Below are 22727 nucleotides of genomic sequence, written 5' to 3'. Positions count from 1 at the left end.
CTTTTTTTTTTTTTACCTCTTTTCTTCCCGCAAATAAGCACTTGGTATTAAGCCCACTCATACGTCTGGCTGTGGGTCTGCTTTCTCTACTTAATCTCCAAGAGCAGGGGGGGAGATGGACTCAGGGGGGGTGATACCAGCCCTATCGATTTGTGTACACATAGGCAGAGCCACACTGATACACACACTAACACACGCATTCTTACAGCAGGTGGCTGTTCACACTTTAGCTATAATCCTCAAGATTTACCTCCATCAATTCTACCCCATAACTAGAAGGTTATCCATGAAACATTGGAGACCGTTTTTCTATTAGCCAATATGTACACATTGAAACCATATAACCAGCAATATTCTCCAACAGAATGCCCTTTCTTGGAAAGATGAGCCGTGGTAGTAGTTTTGTAAATGACAGGGTGAAACAGTTAGACTGAAATAACTAGAAATGGGATGTAGTCATGAACAGCCATGTTCCCCTTCATTATACATTGTAATAACTTTGGGGAAACATTACTGCCATCATCAGGTTCTATGATTACTTGTATTGTATTATTTTTAGGACAAGGGTTTGAACTATAGGGCGGCTGTGGCTCAGTTGGTAGTCGTCGTCACTCAACCAGAAGGTTAAGGGTTCAATCCCCAGCTCCTGCAGCCACATGTCTGATGTGTCCTTGGTGAGATACTAAACCCCAAATTGCTCACGCTGCTTCGTTGGCGGCGTATGAATGTGTATGAATGGTGTTAGTTAATTCTGATGGTCTCACTACATATCAGCCTCTACCATCAGTGTGTGAATGTGTAGGTGTGACCTGTGGTGTTAAAGAACTTTGAGTAGTCAGAAGACTAGAAAAACAGTTTTACCATCCATTTACTATTTACTAAGTACTAAATACCAACTTGTATAAACTTTCTTTCAAAATGACATTTTCACCAGCCTTAGCTGTGTCAAAAACTCACAAGCAAATGTTTGTGGTTATAGACTCATATTTACATCTCATTTCTACTAAAAATCTGGTTGAGACCATAAGATGATTACAGTAAAAAATACAAATCAAACGCTGAGCTGGGGAAGACATTTGCATATGTATGATGGGAATTTTCACAGCATGGCCTTGAACACAAACATGTGCAATGAAGCTGTGTACATAGACTAAGTGATTGCTAGCCACCAATGGGGGTGTATATATATTTAGCCATGAGTGCAGGAGCTAGAGTTAGCTAATCAAAAGCACTGTGTTACACAAAATATCAAACATGGAGCTTGCAAGAGGCCGAATGAATGTAAACGTCACCTTAGCCGTCAATACTTAAACATCTGTCCTGTAAAAGTTATTTGAAACAAGACTTGTTTTGAACATGGATGCAGCCAAAAAGCAGTCAGCACCAACAATTGAAAACTGTATCGTGCCAATCCCAAGCTTGAGTGAATCAACACCTGACTCCATTGAGAAAATGAACGAGATCAAGCACATTTCAAGCTGATACTACTACTCATTGGGGGAATTGAAGGGTTATAATACCCAGATGGGATGGACACAACAATCTTCTCCCTTCAGATATGGTGTGAAAAGAGTGAGTAAGCGAGGAGGCTCTTTCATCAATCCATCACTCTAAACGACGCCTCACACAGACTAGGAAAAAACGCCAATTCCAAATTGAATCCTCTTGTGACGCGCTGAGCTCGACGGGAAAAAGGGGGCGGTCACATGAGTGTTTAAATAGAAATGTCTGAGAATCAAAGCGGCCGTCATTCTGTCTTGGCTCACCTCTCTCTTGGGGACGTGTCACATTTATAACATGTAGTCATTTTCTTAGCTGTCAAAGCGTGCTCTCACCAGCGTCTGTTCCTGTCAACCACGTATTCTAATCTGCTCAAGTGTCTCTTATTGGTGCTCTGAATGAAGTGGTTTTAACAGAAAATGTGCTCAGACAAAGAGATTTCCATTATTCATTACTAATGTGTGTGATCTGTAAGGGTCCAGGCAGAGGTGGCGCAGCAGCGTATAGGTCGTGACAAAGGTTAGTATTGCATTAGCGACTGTCACTAACCGGACAGGAAGCGCAGACACCAGGGCAGCTCTCTAACTCACTCACAGTCATACACACATTTCACACACACACACACACACACACACACACAGATGCAGCGAAGGTTTTCTAAACCTCTATGGCGTTCTGTCATGAAGCTGAGCCAGCAGGCCGTGACACACATGGAGGTCAGTGTCTGGAACAGGCGGACATGTCCAGCCTGTCTCTGGTGTCCGCACACACACATGCAGGAGACAGTGTTTGCATATGACAGGGTTGCTTTACCTGCCACAATCCAAGTTTGCCCTTGCAGAAAAAAAATCAAAAAGTTAAAAATGGACTTCTCATCTTTTTTTTGACACTTTGTTATGGTTTCTTTTGCGATGATTTTTGGGCATTGTCCAATATTCAAATACTTTTACACTCTTCACAGAGCTCTTGTTTCTGTTACTCAACGTTGACTTACAGTATGGAACTCTGTCTCATTACAGTTCAAACTTTCTTATAAAAACATAATGATCCAAGCTGTTTCTGTTGTAAACTGCGAAAGCCAATGATCCCCCCCCCCCCCCTCTTTTTTTTCCGAGGTTCCAAGTCTCTTTAGTTTCCATCCTCAGAAAGAGGAGGATAATTATGGGAGTAAAAAGGCTCAATATCAGAGCAGATTAACAACATCTCACTGGGATGAACTCCTCACTCTCTTTTATCTCCTCAAACGCTGCAGAAAGAGAAGACGAGTTATGCAACCCTCCACCTCAGGGACCCAGCTGACTTTCCACCCAACTTCTGTCTGTCTCGCATGTCTAGGGCGTCTGCTAGTCCTCTGTGCTATTTGATGTGCCCTGTTTGAAGCAGCCGAGCGACCGGGGAGGAAAGGATGTGCCTGTTGTTCGCAGCGCTTTGCCGCTTTGCTCTGCTCCCCCGAGGAACGACTTCTAAAGCGTGGCAAAGTTGGACCTTTCCTGGTTCTCGTTTAACACCTCAAATCGCGGTGTCAAGGTGCTCCATAGCTTTCTCTTACTCTTTCCCTTTTATCATCCCTCCAAAGAGACCCCCCCTCTCATTAGTAAAGACCTGCCCTCCCTCTGCTGTCATTTAGCTCAAACGTGTCATTAAAAGCAAATGAACATCTGCTTCAGTGCCCAAAAGTCATTTGAACACACATATACCCTAATGTAATGTTAATTGTCTTACTTCTTGAAAGACTGTTTGATCATGACAGCTTGGTAATATTTTATTACAAAAAAATGCTTTAAAGTTACAAAGGCTTAACTGTCAACTCGTTACAAACAGCTCTTGTTCCCTTCATGGAAAATAAATGAAAAACAAAGTTCAACTTTGGGTTTGTAAGTTCTGTTTTTTTTCTGGCTCGTTTCTGCATTAAATCACCACATATGGAATTTTTTTAGAGACACTTATAATTAAATCATCAGTCAGAAAATTGAAAACCCAGCTCTCAGTCCATCAGAATGTTTAATGTAAAACTCAAAGATATGGATAACCTCCAATATGTTACAAACGATTTTACCAGTAAACCTGTGTGTAGAGAGTTGTGTATGTGTATGTGTACGCAGGTTGCCATGTGACAGACACTGAAGCTTCAGTGTTTAGCCTGCTCTTCTTCTGAAGCCTTTCTGCGTTCTAACCTCTCTCCAATATTGATACTAGTTTGAGCACGTTTCTGCTCGTGGAAACTTAGAAACTGCTTATTAGAAACATGCAGAGGCTTTTTAGGTCGGGTACAATCACTTCTATCTGAATCACTTTTCTTGACCGCTTCCATCACTGCAACACCTGTTGGTTTGCTGTTTACCTGGCCGTCTGGGGGAGCCATAAAACTGCCTACCTTCTCTGGTCAAAACAAATCCAGAGCATTCAGGACCGGAATATAAAGTTAGAAGGAGGACATACTGGCTGCTGCATTGTTGTCAGAGAAGCCAGCACTTCAACATAGCATGTTTCCTTAATGTTTGATCATATAGTAATGATTTGATTTGATTCAGTAGATATCTTACTGATTGGTCCTTTAACCTCTTACGTCCTAACTATATTTTATCATTGATTATGGTTGTAATTTCCACAACCCCATGAGGCTCTTTACGTCCTCTATTGTGGAAGCAGAAGTTTGAAGCTCTGAGGTTTAAAACCAGGAAAAGCAAACCCTGTTAGTTAGATTGGAAAGTAAAGCTTCTGCTGCTGCATGAAACTTTATCTTTCTAAAAAAGTGACATTATCCAGCAGTAATAATACGGATTGGAGCTCTCTTTACTCAAAGTAACATTTGGACTGCTTTGGTGTGAACCTCTTTGATATTTCATTTCTGAAATGTTCAGTACAGATAACATCGAAGAGATCAGAATCCAATTAGCATGTTTCCCTTTCAAAGGGTTTGTACACACACTGAAGGAAAACACACATCAGAAAAATACGAGTTAAGAAGATTTCTTTCTTAGACAGGCATGCATGACCCTGCTGGCATTTCTACCAAAGAAAAACATACAGTGGATACTTTAGTTGTTAGTGGGCAGCTTCGGATGAAAAATTAGTCGAACAGATTCAACTAAAAGCAGATTTAACTTTTAAACGTTCAATAAGTAGAATTTTATTATAATATTTACAGTGAAGTGTTGTATCTAAATGTATTAAAGATGTAGTTACCTCAAATTTTTCCAACAGTTATCAAAGCCTGAGAAGTCTGTAATTTGATAGTTGTAACGGGACGTGTCTTGTCGAGACGGCGGCCATGATGAGCCACCATGACAGACAGAATGTTTATCGTTGCCGTGGAAACAGCGGATATTACGTCAAAGACCTCTGCATAAGGATAGTGAACTGCTGCTGAAATCTGCTGTACTGTTGCTGTATGTGCTGCTGGGATAAAAACGTCAAGTAAATTATACTTGGATACATCGTCAGTAAACATATTCTCTTCCTCGAGCCAGTTTCGCCCGTTCGTCCTTACTACGGTCAACGCGAAGAGAACTCCCATGATTCCCTGGTGGAGGAATCTACAAATTAAGTCAAGACAATTTGTACCCTTTGAGTGTCTTTACAGAAAGGTACTCTACCCATGTGATCCTTCAAAAGCATGTCAGTATGCAAATATAGATCTTCATGTTCATATGATAGAGTAAATAAATCTGATGTGAGTCAGGGGAATCGTTATCAGGCCTTTTACAAATGATAGTTTTATCAATTTAATGGCTTTTATGGTTTAAAAGTTCATAGAGAAATCTGTCTCTTTAAACTTTTAATGACCACTGGATGTTTTTTCAAGGTAAGTTGAAGCAAATGGAAGTAGATTTAAGTTCAGTGCCTCAATGACAGCTAAAATGGGAATGTGACACATTTTTTGAAACCACCATTCCTGCCTTCAGGACAGTTCAGCTGAAGAACTCAAGATCATTCTCCTCAATTTTCTGAATTGAAAAAGTGTGAAACTCGACCTCTGAGAGGCAGTGAAAGATAGAATATCAGCCTGAGCTCCACTCACAGTGAGTTTGTAGGATTTGTTCCTTTGTGTCCTAAAAGTAAAGTGAATCTTTTACAAATATGTCCCTGATATAAATGATGGTTTAGAGGTTCAGTTCAATTGTGGCCCTAAAAGGATGAATTGTTTCTATAAAATCAGAGCTGCATGTCTGTGGTAGAGAGCTAAATATTCATCACATCCAAGTTTTACAATACAATATTACAAAACAGTATTTCACATGTCAACCAATTAAGAAACCCGCAGAAAGAAATGAAGCAAATCCATAATCACCAAGCTGTTTACATACTTTTGTTCATCTAGATCAGTAACTGTCTCCCAGTGTAATATCTACAGTACTTTCAATTATAAATAATGAAGTGAATTATACCACAGAGCCTTAGAGGTGATAGTACCGAGGTGTGCTTCTTCCTCAGGGCCTGACAGTTGAGTCATCACTTGACATAAAATTATACAGCGTGTCACCTCTCATCTAAATTGGCCCGCCCCCAGATCCTGTCGGCACGCTAGAACTAAAAAGAACAGCTGCTGCACATGACAAAGGGTGCAATAAAACACCGCTAAAGCAGAAGGCAAAAAGTCATAAAGAACGCTTCTTTCATGAAATAAGTTCAAAATGAAATACATTTTGCACACAGAAGAGATTTGTAAAAGTAACTCATGCAGTGACCTTTGAACCCTTTATTGTCCATATAGGCCAATTTGATCTGCTGGGTTAGGCCTGCTGGGTGCTCCAGGGTCAAGGTGAAACACAGAGGTGGATCAAATGTTGTCCTTATTGGCACCAACGCTGTGGAAGTCTATCAGTTAGTAGAGGTGGGGAAAAAAATCTATTTATATAAAGATCGAGATTCTTATCTTGACAGATTTTGAATCTTCCAAAAATCGATCTTTTGTTTTTGGCTAATTCATTACTCCCTGCTAAGTGCTAAGGCTAGCTCTTTAACTCAGAAGAATGTGAGATGGAGCAACAATAAATTCAGCCAGTCTCACAGATGACTCTTCTTCATCCTGAAGATCCTGAAGTATGTACTCATTCAAAAATGGACTTTGAATCATGACTCCACAATCATTCTGAATTGAAAATAGATTCTGAATCAGATTTTGACCACATAAATCAAAATCGAATCATGAGACACCAAAATGATTCCCAGCCCAACTAGGTAGTGCTGGATCTGCTGGAAAGTGTCTTAATGTGTCTGCTGGAAAGTGTCTTACCATAATACAGCCAACCACCTCTTCTTAAGCACGTTTAATAACCTCTCCTATTTAGCTTTTGATGATATAAGAATGAATTTCTTTTATAGGTGATTTTACGTTGTTTGCTCTGACTTTAAGTGTGTCATTTATTTTGTGATGTTTATGAGGGGAACATTGTAATCTTGCTTTAAAAGTGTTTTCCATAATAAAAACTTTCTTTTTCTGCTTATTATTATCTTGGTTATTGAAAATGTGCTTGCTTTTACACCGCATGTCACACCTACCCATTCATATCCATTCACACACCCTGATGGCAGAGGTTACTATGCAAAGTGAACATCAGAAGTAACTAAGCTAATTCATACACATTCAATCACGCTGACGTAGCTGGGGGAGAAACTTTGGGTTGACTGTCTTGCTCAAGGACACATTAGCCATGTAGCTGCAAGAGCTGGGGATCGAACCCCTGACCGTCCAGTTGAGAGACGACCAACAACTCTACCAACTGAGCCACATAAGTACTCAATGCATACAGAAATTATTGAACGCCTCTTATAATTCTGAACATAATATTGTTCCGTTTTTTTCCCTCCCGATTTGTGCAACAGATTCATAATAAAAAACGACTTAGTCACATAAGTCACTGTGCACACAGCTTTGTCTTTAACACACCACTAGTGGTCACTGAAAGGCCTGGTTGTCCTCTAATCTACACTTAAGTTGCCAGAACGTGACATATGGTGTTTGTCGATCAGTGTGTAAACTGTGTCAGACAGGCCCTCTCACAGCAGGGGTTGAATTGAGATTCTCCCTGGGTGACAGCGTTCTCAACTCTATGTCAACTCTGCTGTTGGTGCACACTCAATTAACTGACTTAGTGCCACTCAAGAGCGGATAAACGGGCTTAATGACCTCTGAGGCTGATACAGGCCAGGTGGAGGTAAGATGTTACAAAGGGGAAAGGTAGCCAAGTGGAGATGTTCTCTCTACCTGTATAATACTTAAGGCCAAAAATCTCATCAGTGACGACCAGTCGCTCTGCCGCACTGAGGCCTCACACGCAGGTAAGCAAGTTTCTCTGTATACCCTCAAGATTTCAACTTTTTTTTTATTTTATTTATGCGTATAATAACCAGAGATGAAAGTAAAGAGTAGCCTGAGCAGGATCTATAATTCAACCAGTCTACCATGCCAAGGAGCCTGGCTTACAGCCAAGAGTGATAGAGGGGTGACAGGCCAGATAGAGTGCTCTGCCAATGTTGTAATGCTGGCACAGGTGCATTGTTAAAGACACGCTTAAAATGATTCATATTGGATCCAATAATCTGCAGTTCACTATAAGAGGTCCACAGAAGGTCTGTATAGTTTCTAAATGACTGCTAAATATGTTTTTCACCTTGAAATTGGGGCTGAACTTCCGCCCCAGGAGAACATCCATCAAAAAAGGGATTTAACTAATAACTCTAATAAAAAAATTCAATTTTTGAGCACTAGAGCTGCTAAACTCGACAGCAAGGTGAGGACTGACCTTGAGGATACAGCGACAGTATCGACGATGATGATCAGCCACACAAGGCGTTTTCTTTCTCGCCTGGTAAAGATGGCACTTAGATAAAACCTGCAGGGTCACCAGGGGGATGAAAGTAAAGCAAGGAATCAAAACAAAATCAATTTTCGATTTGCTTCAATCAGAGCTGTAAAGGAGTAACATTAAACATAACCTTGGGGTTGGCAAATCTCCAAAAACTGTTGTGTTCATGATGAACTATAAAATGTCCAACATCAAACAGGGGTCGGTCTTAACTTCAAAAACAATGCGTTCTTACAAGAGTTTAGAGGCATCTTCACTGTAACCCCCTTTAAAGGGTAACCTGAGGACCACCCCGGTCATCAATGCATACATTTAACACTCTTCATAATCATTCTCTGACTTTGCTTGCTTTGGTTCATGATCAGCTTGAAGATTTTTAGAGTTTTTAATCATATATTACATGACATTACTTCCCAGCTGCTCGTCTCTTGGCCCTCTGATTTACAATGACAGATTGATTTCCTTACTCTTACTTCTAAAGCTCTTATTTTGAGTTGGGGGTATTGCTGCTTACCTTTAGTGTTATTTCTAAGAAACTATTTCCACAAAGCCTCGGGTGATCCAGTCAGGAACATCACAAAATATCTATATCAAAAGTGATTAAAAGAAAGAGGTCTTACCCAAGTGTTGTCAAGAAAGGTCTGATCAAATTTGAACATCTCTTCATCCTCAAGCTCTCAACCTGCCTGCCTCGGGGTATTAAGAATTGATGGGTGGATTAAATTTCAGTGTTTGTCTTTGAAAACCAAGTTTAATACTAAATTAATCAGAAGGGTTCCATATTTGTTTTTTGTACTCTGTCATAGAGCGCCCCATGGCCGGAGTATCATGGGCGATGTCTCTGCTGTTACTACTGGCGCTCCACCCTCCGATGGTGTCCGCAGCCCCCGCCCAACACCTGTGCGGCTCTCGCCTGGTCGATGCCCTCTACTTCGTTTGCGGAGAGCGAGGCTTTTTCTACAGTCGCAACCGACCCTACAAGCGGGATTTAGATCATCTGCTCGGTAAGGCCACACTGACTCTGGGAACAGTTTGACATCTCTGGTTTGACTTGTGTGCAGAATAAGTTTTTAATTGTCCCCTTGATAGCGGGAGTTCAGAAAAAGGACCAGCATGACATTGCCCCGAGAGCCAGGGCTGGCTTTGTGCTGCTGCCCACCATGTTCAAAGTTTAAACTCAGTTTAATGAGAATGCCAATTTGGATACTAGCTGGAGGACAAATGTTTACAGACAACATACTGGAAAACCTCCGGGATGAACCGTTGTATTTGTCCAAGCCATCATTAGTGTGCAAAGCCGGTCTTTGAATCCAATGGTGTGGCCGGCCTTGTGGCGTCCTATTGTTGCTTTCAACATCATGTGACAAATCCAGAGATCACAAATCTTGTGAGATCCCCCCAGCTTCTTTACGTCACTCCCAAAACGCATTATTTGAATCTTCCACCTCAAAAAGTCTACTCGGGGTTTTGAAGTGAACTTGCAAGTCCAGGCTGCATTATGCCTCTGCTTGAGCTCCGCCTTATCTCCTCTTGAAGTAGAAAGTCAAAGGATGAAACAGAGTGTGCTGATGAGATTATCTAACCATTAAGTGTGAACAGTATAAATGATAGTTTGACAAACTCAAGACTAAACACATGGCTGTGGAAACTTTCTTCATTTCCAAGGGTTCCTGTCCAAAAGGGCCAGACAGGAGCAGCAGCGGTCGATGGAGAGTCATAGCGAGCCCAAGGTGAAGAGAGGCATCGTGGAGCAGTGCTGCCACAGGCCGTGCAGCATTTACCACCTGGAGGGCTACTGCGACTGACTCGTCCCTCCTCACACACCATCACTCATACCATGTAAAGTCCACTTCCACACCACTAGTCCTGGCTGTGTCTGATTAACTGAAGGAAAATAAAGCATCATGACCCATAATCCGGGGCTTCTTTGTGCTTAAGATGTGATATTTGATTTATTTTTTAAGCTGGTATAAAGAATGGATGAAATGTGGCCTTTTGCTGCGCTCCACATCGTGGCCAGTCCTTGAGTGCTCTCTACTGGCTAAGGACCGACATGGCCAAGAAGATCTCATAAATGAATAAATAAAAAGGCTTTGTTTAAAGAGTTTTTACACTTGGGAAGTCAATGAATCTCAGTAAGACATGTTTAGAAGAATGTTAACATCTGTCTTTATTTACAAAGAAGAAAGGTTCACATGAAAGGGTTACAATGACTAAAACAGATATAAAGATCTAACTCAATGACACATTCAACACTTAAAAGCATCTCATCTTTAATGCTCACTCGACCTTTTTCTCAATCCTGTACACACACACAAACACACAATATTTATTAGAAAAATGAAAACAGAAAGTGTAAAACTTTAAGAATGATGACCTAACTGTTTAGTATATAGAAATAAAAAGAGTCAAAGTAAAATACTAAGTTTTCAAATTACCATTCTAATGTAATTTGGGACCCGATTAGTTGTTGGCTCTTGTGAAGACGATGAGCTCCATCACGCATGATTTCCTGACAAGACAAACACAGAACAAGGTCTCCACTCAGATGTCATGAAAATAAATGAATAACCAAAAGTTAAATGTCTGTTCTACCTACTTTTATCTCCAAAGTTCAGCCTCTCTTTAGATTTTGGTGTCTCAGTGAGGTTATTGATAGGACTCACCTTCTTTAAGAGGTTGAGTCCGGTCACTTTGCCTATTCTCTTTGTCGTGTTGGAAAGCTTTGCTGGGATCAAACTTGCGGCGGGCGGCTCCAGGAAGGCTCGACTTCAGCTGCTGCAGGTCAGTCTTCTGTCGGCTCACCTGAGACCGCAGCTTAGACAACTCCTACACACACACAGCATGCAATGTGTGGGCGCTTGAGACCAAACATGTGGATTGTTTTAATGTTCTGAATGTGTGTATCACCTGTTTCAGAGAGGTATTCTCATCTTTTAGCTGCATCACGTGTTTGATCTTCTGCTTCTGGTTCTGGTGTCCCAGCAGACGAGCGTAGGCGTCAGACAGCTTGTTTAACTCTTCCTGGTTCGCTCCGTTTTCATTGAGCAGTGCATTGCGCTCCGCTGCAAACGCATTGAGCTGTTCCTGTGGGCCCGCACCATCAAACATTGAAATCATTAAGATTGCATGAAGTGATTGTTTTGACTCATTCTGGGGCTTCAAGTGCAGTTAATGAGACCAGACCGAATCAAAACTTTGAAGGTGCAGCCTTTTAAATACAGAAGTCCTGAATGGACATGCATCCATCTATTTTATTAACTGTGTTTTTCTGAGATAGCAAGTCATATCTGGCCGTTTTCTTAAGATCTCAACTTACTTTCACTTATTTCGCTGAGTTGCAAAAACACAGACATAGGCGTACCTCACCGCATTAGTGTGGGCAACAGGAGTATCCTCCTCTCAGTGACTAGTCTAGTATTTCGCAGATTACTAGAAATCAAGTGTTATCCATTTCTCACAAGAAAACAAGCTCTTCTTTTTTTGAGATAATGAAAAGCATTGAATCTGATAGTTGCAGGAAAACCAAATTTGATATCTCCAAATAATATGACAAATATGTTGAGACCTGAAGAAAACGACTGATAATAAAATGTTATCAGGGGAAACCCACATTTGTTACCTCGAGATATATTAAATTGAGATCTTGAGAAAACATCCAGAAGTTACTGGTTATCATAGGAAAGTATGCAGCATGTCCACTTAGGGCTTCTGTAGTTAATCCCAAAGCAGAAACTGAACTAAAATTCTCCATGAAGCAAAGTGCAACTACAGTTACTGTAGATACATATCTGGGGTGTTTGTCACAAATGTTTTTCCTAAATGTTACAATAAAAGATATTTTAAAAAGAAGATAAGCTGGAGTATGAGGATCATTCTGGAAATGACTGACCTGGAAGGGCTTGACTTTAGCAAACAGTTCCTCAAATTGTTTCCTCCAGCGTTCCACCTCTGAACTTTGTGAGCTGAGAAATCAAAAAAAGAAAGGGATGCTTGTAAATACCACACACACACACACACACACACACACACACACACACACACACACACACACGCACACACACGAAATGGAGCTCACCTTTTCTCCTGGGCTTCACTTATTTGTTTGTGGAGTTCCTGTCGCTGCTCCTCCATCTCCCACTGAAGTGTGACCTTTTCCTGTGTCAGTACTTCTACCTGCTCCTGCAGAGCCCTTCTGTCATGTTGTTGTTCCTCCAACATAAACTGAAGAGTCTGCATCTTCTCTTCCATGAGCTCTAATTGGGCCCGGAAGCTTGCACCACCTTGTTCCACCTCACCCAGGCGAGATTGAAGTTGATTCCTCTCCTGCTCTGCCATGTTCAGCGTATTCTGGAGAGCGAGCCTGGCCTGCTCTTTCAGTTCTACTTCAGACAGAAGACGTGTCCTTTCCTCGTCTACTCTCTCAAGCTGGGTTTGTAGTCCGAGCACCTCTGACCTGACCTGCTTGTGCTCTTTCCTTTCAACGTCCAATGCTCCCCTTTCCTCCTGCAGGGCTGTCTGGATCTTCACTTTCTCTTCTCTTTCTTGTCGTAGCTGTTCCATTATTTCCTCTTTTTCCTGGCTGACCTTCTCTAGCAGTTTCTGGGCTCTCACACTCTGACCTTTCTGCAGCTCTAGCTGCTCCACTGCCTCCTCTCTCTCTTTCGTCTGCAGTTGTAGATCACTGATCAGAGCTGTGCGACTCGCCTCCACTGCCTTCATCTCCTCCTCTTTTTGTGCGAGGGATGTCTGCATCTCCAGCAAATGTCTATGAAGTCAAGAAAAAAACAAAGGGAAATATTACAAGGTGAAAAAGCTGCATCTATTTTAACCCCGAGACAGAGAGTGAAATTTAAGCACACCTTGAATCCTCCTCCCTGGCTTTCCCCTCAGCCGACTGCCTCTCCTGGTGCTCTTCTAAGGCCTCCTTCACTCGGTTGATCTCCTCATCTTTCTGTTGAGCCACTTTAGCCGTCTCCTCTTTCATCTGGTCGGTTACTCTGTCCACCTCTGCTTCCAGCTCTGTCCGTCTCGTCTCGGCTGCCTTCAGAGCCTCTTTAGCGCTGAAAGGTAACATAAGCCGTCTGTGAACTTTCTATGACAGAATTTTTAGGGTAACCGCCAACACAAAAAGACTTGACATCAAGAAACACTTAGTACAACTCACCTCTCCAGTTCCAAGACAACGTCTGCCATCTTGCTCAGTGAGTTTGTGAGTGCTTCTTGGAGTTCCCTCTTAGCAGCTAAATGTTCCTCTTTTAAAGCAGCGACATCATTGTTCTTACTAAAAATACCAAGAGCACAGTTTAGATGTGTTGAAAGCAGGTTTCTTGACTTTACTGCAACAAATAATTCATGTTATACTTGTCATAACATGGTGAATGGACTCAAAGCACATTTAGACCTCATGCCACACATTCACACCCTGAGGGCAAAAGCTGCTGTGTCAAGTCACACACATTCATACGCCGCAGAGGAAGCAGTGGCAGCAACTTGGGGTTTAGTGTCTCGCCCAAGGACACATCGGCCATGTGGCTGCAGGAGCTTGGGATCAAACCCCTAACCTTACAGTTAAGAGACGGCCAACTCTACCACTGAGCCACAGCCGCCCCCAAAAAATCACCATTGGAGCTCTTTTTGAATTTGTTTTTCTAAAATGCAAAGACTTTGATTACTTGTAGAGATAATAATGGGGAACATTTTCTGAAAGTTATTATATATTTCAAACATTACAAAATCTGTCTGTCAGTGGTGAATTACATAACAGAGCAACTCTTTGACAGGAGGAGATTAAATAACAACAGATGAACTGATGGATGGGTTAGAAACAGAAACAATTTATCAGAGAAGTATTCTCTTTCTTTTTAGAGAAATTGTGCTTGGCCACTTTTGTGCCTTTAGTTTATAGACAGGACAGTGGATAGAGTCAGAAATCAGGATGGGAGAGAGAGGGGAATGACACGTGGGAAAGGAGCCACAGATCGGATTTGAACCCGGGCCGCCTGCTTGGAGGACCACAACGCACTAACCACTGCTCTACCAGCGCCCCTAATTAAACGTTTTTAATTGCAGCCAGAGCTGTAAGGTGAACATCAAAATGCGGCCTTTGTTTAAATTATGACTTCAGATTAGTCTAGTTGTCATGACTACCACTCTGCACTATTCTTTCTCTGTAGGCTTGCTAGAACCTCATTCAAAAAAAAGAACATGCTGGCCTCGTAACTCCAAAGACAAGGTTGAGAGATAACTTGCAAAACTGAAGTTTGTTAGAATCGGACAGCGACCCTGATGTCTGTCAACATTGTGATGTAGCTCTGAGCTCTGCATGCCTGTAACTCTAAGTCACAGCACAAAGACAGTTCCTTCTTTTCCTTTCCAGTAACACTTGTTATCAGCATGTTTGGTTGTTACTCACCTCTCAGACACTGCCCAGGTGTCACTCAGCTGTTTTTTCAACTCTTCCTTTTCCTCCTGATGCCTCTTCAGAGCCTCCTGCCTCCCCTCCTCCTGCTCCTCCAAGACAGCAAGCTCTCCCAGCACCTCCTCCATCTCCTCCTTGAGCTGTCTGAACCTCTCCTCTGACTCCTCCCGCTCCTGCTCCACCAGCACGGTTAGGGAGTCTACGAGTGCCTGCAGAAAATCAGCAACGGATCAGTTACAGCCAAAGTGATTCAAATTAAATCTAACAAATAAAGACAAAACTTCTGTGCTACCTTTTCTTTCGTCAGTTCCTCAGTTAGAGCGGAGTGTTCTTGCTCGAGCTGAATCAGTCTGTTGCTCTCATCTCTTTTAGCCTCCTTTAGCAAATTAAGCTCCATCTTCAACTCCTGCACCCTCCTCAGACCCTGCTCTTGAGTCTTGCCTAAAAACAAACAAAAAATCCACAATACATCCATCAAATGACTGTCAACTTACTTTTTCAATTATTTAAAACATTGCAACAGGATGTTGGGGAACTTACATCTCTCTTCCTCACAGAACAGATACCTCTGTTCAAGATGTTCCACCCTCTCATCAAGCTCCTTCTCTGTCCTCCTGAGCACCTCCCTCAGCCTCGCAAGCTCGGTCTCCTGCTGCCGGACCGTTGCTCGAGACTCTTGGACTTCTTGGTTGGCTGTCTTCATTTGCTCCTCCATGTCGCTCACCGACGTCTGTGAAGACTGAAGCTCCAGCTCCTGATCCTCCAACCTCTTCTCCACTTCCACTAAAGCAGCCTTTGAAGAGTGCAGCTCTTGTTTGAATCTCTGAGCCTCCTCCTCTTTACGTCTCAGCTCCTCTTGAGTGTTGTTTAACTCAGCAGTGCACTGCTCTAGTTCTGTCTCTAGCTCTCTGTAAAGGAAAACAAGTGAAGGAATAGTTTCATGGTATACAGGTGAGATCGTACTTGTTTGAAGGACCCAGTGGCATTTGCTTACTTTGTTTTCTCCACCTGACAACCAGCGACAGCCTTCTCCCGCATCTGCTCTTTGAGATTCAAGCGAAGATCCTAGAAAAGCAAACAGGTCAAGCATGTCCCGGAATGAGGTCACATTTCCAAAGATTTTTCTTATAGGGCTCTACAGTGACTGCACACTTTTTCGGCGTCTCTGGTTCTGGAAGTAAATTTCCCCATTCAAATCCTCCTTGATTTTTCACTAAATCCTTATATCAAGAGATTGGCACCTGGAACCAAGACAACCAGCTACCCCCAATACTCATGACTAAAGTGCTGTTTATTTGGAGCCAAAACAGCATTAAAATATGGAAAAAAAGGCAAAGGTACAAGACTGTGTACAAAATGTTCCTCTGAAGTCAATGAACTACCCATCCCACAATCCATTGGGAATGATAATGTTTCTTCTTAAAAGTAACTTTTGTCATTATTTTAGTGTTTATACTGTTAATGTAAGTGTTGTTCTATCTTGTAGTTTGTGTTGTGTAAAAATATAAACTACATTCACTGCAGCATGACAAGGTTATTAGTACATTTACTGTTAGCTAACTAACTAGCTAGCCTGCTGGCGAAACTTATCTGTTAGCATACGGCGCTGAGGGGCGGGAAACATTGCCATGGTAACAGCAAGCTCAACCAATCAGGGATGTGACACTCTATGATCGTGGGTAGTGTCGTTTTTTTGCACCGATATCTTGACTAAATCTTGATTCTCTTAAAAGCAGGTTGATATCATACAAACTAGTGTCTCCTACAGGAGAATAAACCATCGTTTTATACTCGGGTAGCTCGTGGTCAGTCTACCTTGGATAGTTAAGACATTATGGCTAATAATTAAATCTGCTATGCAGGATATGAACAGGATTTTTATTTCCAGCACCACACTGTTGAGCCCTATGGGCCGAGTAAGTACCTGGATCTTGTCATTGGCCGTGTCCAGGTATCCCTGCAGGGCTCTAATCTCCTCTCTCAGCTCCCGAATCACAGCTGGAAAAGAACAAAAACACAATCAGAAAAACACAGTGACATGTATCGTTCATTTTTTACATGAAGGACAGTAATACATACAACCACCTTTACCTACTGTTCCATTACACTAGTATTATCTCTGACCTCTCGTGTTCTGTATAATAGTAATAGTCATCTGTTTACTTAATGCCGTTTAAACCTGCCAGGTCCACAATTTGTAAAGTAAATAATCCAATGCAAACTATAAACCACATTTAGCCAAACTCAGAGGCTCATGTGATGATTAGTCTATCAGTGATAATAACATCAATCAAGGTAGAAGGGCTGGGCGATATATAGTTTTTAAGATCGATATATCTTCGAACAAGATATAGGGTAAGACAACATTGTTTATATGGATAGTTTATGTAGCATTAAAATAATGTTAAACAGGTCATTCATAGAGCCTCCAGTTCAGCTATTTTAGTTTATATCAGAATCAGAAATACTTTATTAATGACAGCGGGAAATTTGTTCATTACAGTTGCTCTAAAACACAATATAGCAGTAGAGATATAGTTCTATACAATAAAATATTAATCAAAAAGAATAGGAATGTAAGTAAGATGTCAAGAAATATTTACACAAATAAGAGTAAGTATATAAATATTTCTCTCATTGTTCATGTACATGTTGACATTGTGCAGCCTATTGTTAATAAAACACATTTGGCGTAAGGCCCATGTGTTTTTATTTTTAGAATTAAAATATCGATAAATATATCAAGTATCGCTCATTCAGCAAAACAACATTGAGATATATGTTTTGGTCCATATCGACCAGCGCTAGTAGGAAGTGTTTTTTTTTGCAAGTTTTCCCCCTCTGCTTTTCCTGTTTCAGAACAATAAAAGATGGGCTTGCAGTAAGAAAATCATTATTTTTTAGTGACTAATTCAGGTACCTCAAAGTATTAAGTTTAAGCCGATTTTTCTTCATTTTAAGAAGCTAATGCAACATTGAGCTTTGACATTATATGGAGAGAACAGTACATGTCAGTAAATATTTTCTGATTCCATGTTAGTGCAACACACAACCGAGGGGGGTCATTATCTAAATCACATAAGGTCTTAAGATATCTCTCGACCTGTCCAAAAAGGGGTTTGGACATGACACAGACTGAGACCTTGGAAATAGTCCAGACTATGTTTTCAAACAGTTATGGGTAATAATGACTCAATGGGTATCAAAGTGAAAATCTCACCTTGCAGTTTGGCAATCTCATTCTCAAACTCTTCATTCAGGGTTTTGGTCACATGATGAAGGTCCTCTGTGAAAAGGTGAAAACAGTGCAGTCCTGGTTAATTTATTATCGTTGTTCATCTCACTGGTAGTCCTTTCAGCTGAAGGTTAATCTTACCCAAGTCTTTGTTTCTGTCTTTGAGTGTAGTGACTGTAGTTCTGGCAGCATGCAGGTCAGTTTCCAGCAGCTTCAGTTGGCCTTTGGTGTTAACGTGCAGTACACTTAACTCCTACACAGAAATAAATAATAATAATAACATAAGAAACAACTGTTGCTGCAGCTGGAAATGTGCTTATTGACTGATTCAACATTTAGCTTAAAAGCAGGGTTGGTAATTTCCTCCAGATACACTTTTTAAGATTTGGGTTGGTAATTGTCTTTAGGTCCTGACAGACATTAATAACTCATGTGCTCTGAAAAAAGAACAAAGAAAATCTGTCATCTGTATCAGTTTGTAAGCCTGTAAAAACTTTGACCAATGTCTGCCACGCAGTAACGATCTGATGAACCAATCACACCTCCCTGTCTCCCTGCTCGTTCTCTACCCCATGCATGCACGAGCCCACACTCAAAGAGATGAGCTGAGGTCCACTTCTGGAGCAACGGCGCTCTTTCATGTAAGTGAGGAGGCGTGGCTTTAGAGGGAGCACAGAGGGGAGGGGGTGCAGACGCAGCACTGAGGGAATGCTACTTTCAAAATCATGCTAGTTTTCAGAAATTACAAACCCTGCCTTTAAACCCTAAATAAAGGAAGTATTTGCACATATGTTGTACCTTGTTTTTCAGATCCAAAGTGCTCCTGGCCTCCATCAACTCCATTGTGAGAGAATTGATTTTCTTTTTTGTAGTGTCAGCAGACACCTTAAAAAAAAAAAAAACAGAGTCAGACTTTTCATCCCACAATGCTAAGACAAATTTCATCCAGGTCCTGGTGAATACAGGAAAATAAAATAAATAGAAAATCATCTGACATTGAGGCCAAGCATACCTTGTTTTTTAAGAACTCGTTGACTTTCTTGAGCTCAGCACGCTGTCTTTCAAGGGTCGTGACATTCGCAGCATGGCCCGTCTTCTCCCGAACTGCAGCCAGCAGTTTGGCCTCCACCTTCTTCAGCTCTTCTTCCAGAGCCAGTGAGCGACGATCCTGCTCCCCTCGCTGTTGAACTAGGGACCTTATCTGGAAGCGATAAATGCTGATGTTATGACTTCTGTAGTTATAGGAACTATACAAAACGTAACATCTGTTGTCACTGGCTCAGTTCTGACTAGATGATACACATGCCACAGATTACAGGGGGGAACAAAATGTGGAACTCCTGAAACACAAATGTTCCTTCGATGAAGTGTACCTCTTTCTCCAAGAGTTTCTGTTGTTTCCTCTCCACAGTCATGGCAATCTTGTCTTTCTTTACACTTGACCCTTCGACCTAGGTTTGCACAAGAGAAAAAGGGGGGGGGGGGAGGGGGTTAGGCTAGGAACAGCTGTAGGACTACCAGATCTGTTGCTGAGTGGCATTGTAACATGCTGAAAACTCACCAGCCTATCAACCGACATAGTTCTGCGAACAGGTGACATTAAAGCTTTGGAGGGGGACGGTGGAGGCAGTAGAGCTGGGGACAAGAAGAAGTGTTACAAAACATTATGTTAAAGACAACAAGCTGACTCTCCTTGTTGCACTGTGCCTCGCAGTTACTCACCTGTCTTAACAAGTTTGAATCGATCAGACCTGTCGAAGGAAGCAGCTCCCCTCATGTCTCCAGGTTTAACCTCATAGGATCCCGGTGCAGGGGCACAACCTGTTAGCAGAGGGACTGTGTTATTTATTTGTACTTCTTATATTGTTAAGTTTAAGAAAAAACGTTTTTTTACCATTAGCAATTATCTGTGTTTCATCTAGCCTAAGCTAACAAACCTGACATTACAACTTTCGATGGATAAGTTCACCATATAAAACAAGCTACGACGTTGTGGATGAAACTTACCTAAGTGCTCGTTGAACCTTTTCAAAGGGGCTCTTGAAAAAGACATTTTAAAAGCAGAGATATATAAATAACTCTTCACTTCAAACCGTAGCAATGAGGCTGCGGTGCAGCTCCTGTGACACAACAACAAACGCTTCACCGCTGAAATTTCAAATTTACGTCACACGCACGTTTACGTACGTTTGGCCAATGGGCATCCAGTCCGGAACTACGTCATCCGTCCCTTCATATTTGGATTTTGGAAATCACGACGGAGGATTAGGGCCACGCTAAAAAAATTTTTACGAGAATAAAGTCGTAAATTAAAAAGAAAAACGTTTTTTAACGTGGCTCTAATCCTCTGTCGTACAAAAAGTATTCGCTTAAATTCAAATATAAATGCATCATTAATTCTATTTCCACTTTGTGAAGTTTATTAATTTTATATATTAACGGTCTTTGAGATATTATACATTTTTTTGAATCATTAAGAATCTAATAATCTTTATTCATTACAATTTGCAGAAACTATAACGTAATCTAGCTAAATGAACCATGTGATCAATGGTTGCATGCTTTCAAAAATTGTTAGTCTACAGGATGCGACATTAACATTTCAGAGAAAGATGAGATAACTAGATCACACAGACATTTCTGACTAGATACTCATTTTATTTAACTGCTCAGAAAATGTTATTTTCTGAACAAGCCTAATACTTCAAAAACAGGACAACACTTGATCCTTTCAATTTACCTGTAAACTAAGAATAGCATAATTTCCACATTAAATAAAAAAAAAAGTAAAAAAAGAAAACTTCATTTTTCAGTTAAACATTTTTTTTATTTCATGGAAATACAACTGAATTTTAAATCCTTTGCAGGACCATTGTTGTACATGTTATATTCTTTTTCTCCACTTTTTTTGTACTTCAAAACATGGTCACTTGTACAACAATATCATAAACAAAGCCTCATGTCACAAATGGAGCCATTGTTGACAATAAATTACACTTGCCATGCTAAGGTTTTGAGATGATACATGGATACCTTCAGTTTGACTAGATTAACCTTGAAATTAACAATACATCAGAGTTGAATAAATATGATAAAAAGACACAGGAGTTACAAAAAGAAACGGTCTTCATTCAAAACGGAGCAGAAAAACGATCGCAGGGCTGTTTGATGAGGGTTACGTCATAATTCATTTGTTTCCTTCATAAGAAAAATAAGGACAGATTTTTGCATATTTTGATAACACTGCTATATCTAAAGAAAAATATCCAAGAATAGTAAATACTGACTATATTAAGGAAACTGCCCTTTAATTATAACTGACATTTTAGTTATGTTTTTTTCCTTTATGTGCAGTATAGGTCTGCAAGACCAACATCATCCACTCACACTCAAAACAGGTTAATCTAGTACAGCACTATCTTTATACAACCTAGAGGTATTTTCTAATCTTGTTTCTTTTGTTGTTTTTTTACTCTTGAAAAAGCAAAAACATTTACCCAGATGAAGATGTTTTTTTTTTCTCCCAACTGTAAATAATATCACTGTATTCATTTACAGAATATAAAAATCTTTCCAGCAGACCAAAAAAAAAACAGTTAATGAGGTTTCCAGCCAGTAGTAGAGAGGCAAGTATACCAAGGATGTGTAAATTAAAAATATTAATTATTAAAAACAAGAACAATTACAACACTCAACACTTCACTTAGTTCAACAGTGAAATTTACAGTGGGACTGGTATCGAATTAAAATGTGTTTTAAGGAGGAAGCAAGAAAAAAATCAGATGCAAGAGGAGGGGGGTTAAGATAAATAAAAGCAAATCAAGAACGCTATGCATCTTCATTCCTGTGAAAGCAAGCAGGTGAAGAAAAGGACGAAGAAGAAGTACTCAAATGCATCATGATAAGACGTTATGCTTCATGGACATGGGCAAGCCGGATTATGATCAACATGAGTGAAGAGGCTGAAATGAATCATAAGAAAGAGGTTTGGGTCATAACAGATGGCATGTATGACAGTATGTAGGTGTACTGGTGCCTGTGCTAGTACTGTTGAGAGCACCATGTTTACCTCTTTATATGACTTTAAGAATCGGTTATTTGTCTCGTTATTTAATAGCTTATTATGATTTAGTTCAATTTGTTTGTCTCAGCGTTTCATTGTGAATTCTGAAAGGCATTTAGGCTGTGAATTCAAACAAGTTGCTTCAGATTCAATGACGAGAGTTACACTTTTGGCAATTGAGTCAGTGGTCCAATCCACAGGTGTGCAGCAGAAGGAGGAAGCAAAGGCATGCATGAGTCTGAGTGAGAGCCACAGAGAGTTAAATAAAAAAAGGAAAAGGTGTGAGTTTACACTTCTGCCTCTGGCCTGGCCCACTGTTAGGCAGCTTTGAGAATTAAAAGACAGTCACGTTTTAGATATAGGAACAGCTTAAGATTTGTCCTTGAATTCTAAAAGCCTAATCTTAACCTCTATGAGACCAATGAGAGGCAGAAATCAGTTTCACAGCTCTGTGTGTTCGCCTGTGTTTGTGCACTATGCGTGAAGGCTCTTTTCAACAGGTGGTAGCCAGGGATTGGTGTATAGGAGGCTGGAAACAGCGGACATGCTCCACAGTAGAACTGTCCGTCTCCACTGCCTTCATGTACTTGTTCAGGATTGCAAAGATCTCGTTGTTCAGGATCTGGTACTTCCTAATGCGGTCGGCCATCTTTTTCAGGGGCTGCCAAGGAAAAAAGACAGAGTAGAAAAAATGATTAA

At 40.8% G+C, this 22727-nt stretch overlaps 3 protein-coding genes across 4 annotated transcripts in view; 1 reads left to right on the top strand and 2 right to left on the bottom strand.

The window, feature by feature from the left end:
• Positions 1 to 7674: 7674 nt before the first annotated feature.
• Positions 7675 to 10241, top strand: insb (preproinsulin b). Its single transcript, XM_020629757.3, has 3 exons — positions 7675 to 7782; positions 9116 to 9313; positions 9975 to 10241. The coding sequence occupies exons 2-3, from the start codon at positions 9124 to 9126 to the stop codon at positions 10112 to 10114; spliced, it is 330 nt and encodes a 109-aa protein (XP_020485413.2). The 5' UTR covers positions 7675 to 7782; positions 9116 to 9123; the 3' UTR covers positions 10115 to 10241.
• Positions 10242 to 10454: 213 nt separating this feature from the next.
• Positions 10455 to 20104, bottom strand: hmmr (hyaluronan-mediated motility receptor (RHAMM)). Of its 2 annotated transcripts, none has more exons than XR_010666894.1 (20): positions 19973 to 20104; positions 19688 to 19786; positions 19527 to 19600; positions 19339 to 19416; positions 18978 to 19166; positions 18764 to 18850; positions 18107 to 18218; positions 17951 to 18016; positions 16655 to 16728; positions 15725 to 15795; positions 15271 to 15638; positions 15023 to 15171; positions 14725 to 14939; positions 13477 to 13593; positions 13172 to 13372; positions 12388 to 13077; positions 12202 to 12274; positions 11220 to 11396; positions 10909 to 11138; positions 10455 to 10821 (listed from the first exon to the last, which is right to left on the bottom strand). XR_010666894.1 is itself a non-coding variant. In XM_020629660.3 (20 exons), the coding sequence occupies exons 1-20, from the start codon at positions 20016 to 20018 to the stop codon at positions 10808 to 10810; spliced, it is 3063 nt and encodes a 1020-aa protein (XP_020485316.2). In that variant the 5' UTR covers positions 20019 to 20104; the 3' UTR covers positions 10455 to 10807. The 2 variants fall into 2 exon arrangements, 1 of the variants encoding a protein (XP_020485316.2); XM_020629660.3 differs by having other exon boundaries at positions 10976 to 11138.
• Positions 20105 to 20766: 662 nt separating this feature from the next.
• The window catches only part of cyfip2 (cytoplasmic FMR1 interacting protein 2), a 30542-nt gene continuing 28581 nt past the window's right edge, over positions 20767 to 22727 (bottom strand). The window contains exon 30 of the mRNA XM_020629721.3: positions 20767 to 22689. Within this exon, the coding sequence (XP_020485377.1) occupies positions 22522 to 22689 (168 nt within the window). The 3' untranslated portion in view covers positions 20767 to 22521. The remainder of the gene's footprint in view (positions 22690 to 22727) is intronic.

This window comes from Labrus bergylta, chromosome 9 (genome assembly GCF_963930695.1).
Source record: "Labrus bergylta chromosome 9, fLabBer1.1, whole genome shotgun sequence".
In the NCBI taxonomy this organism is placed as follows: Eukaryota; Metazoa; Chordata; class Actinopteri; order Labriformes; family Labridae; genus Labrus; species Labrus bergylta.
This window is presented reverse-complemented; position numbering and strand designations above follow the sequence as displayed.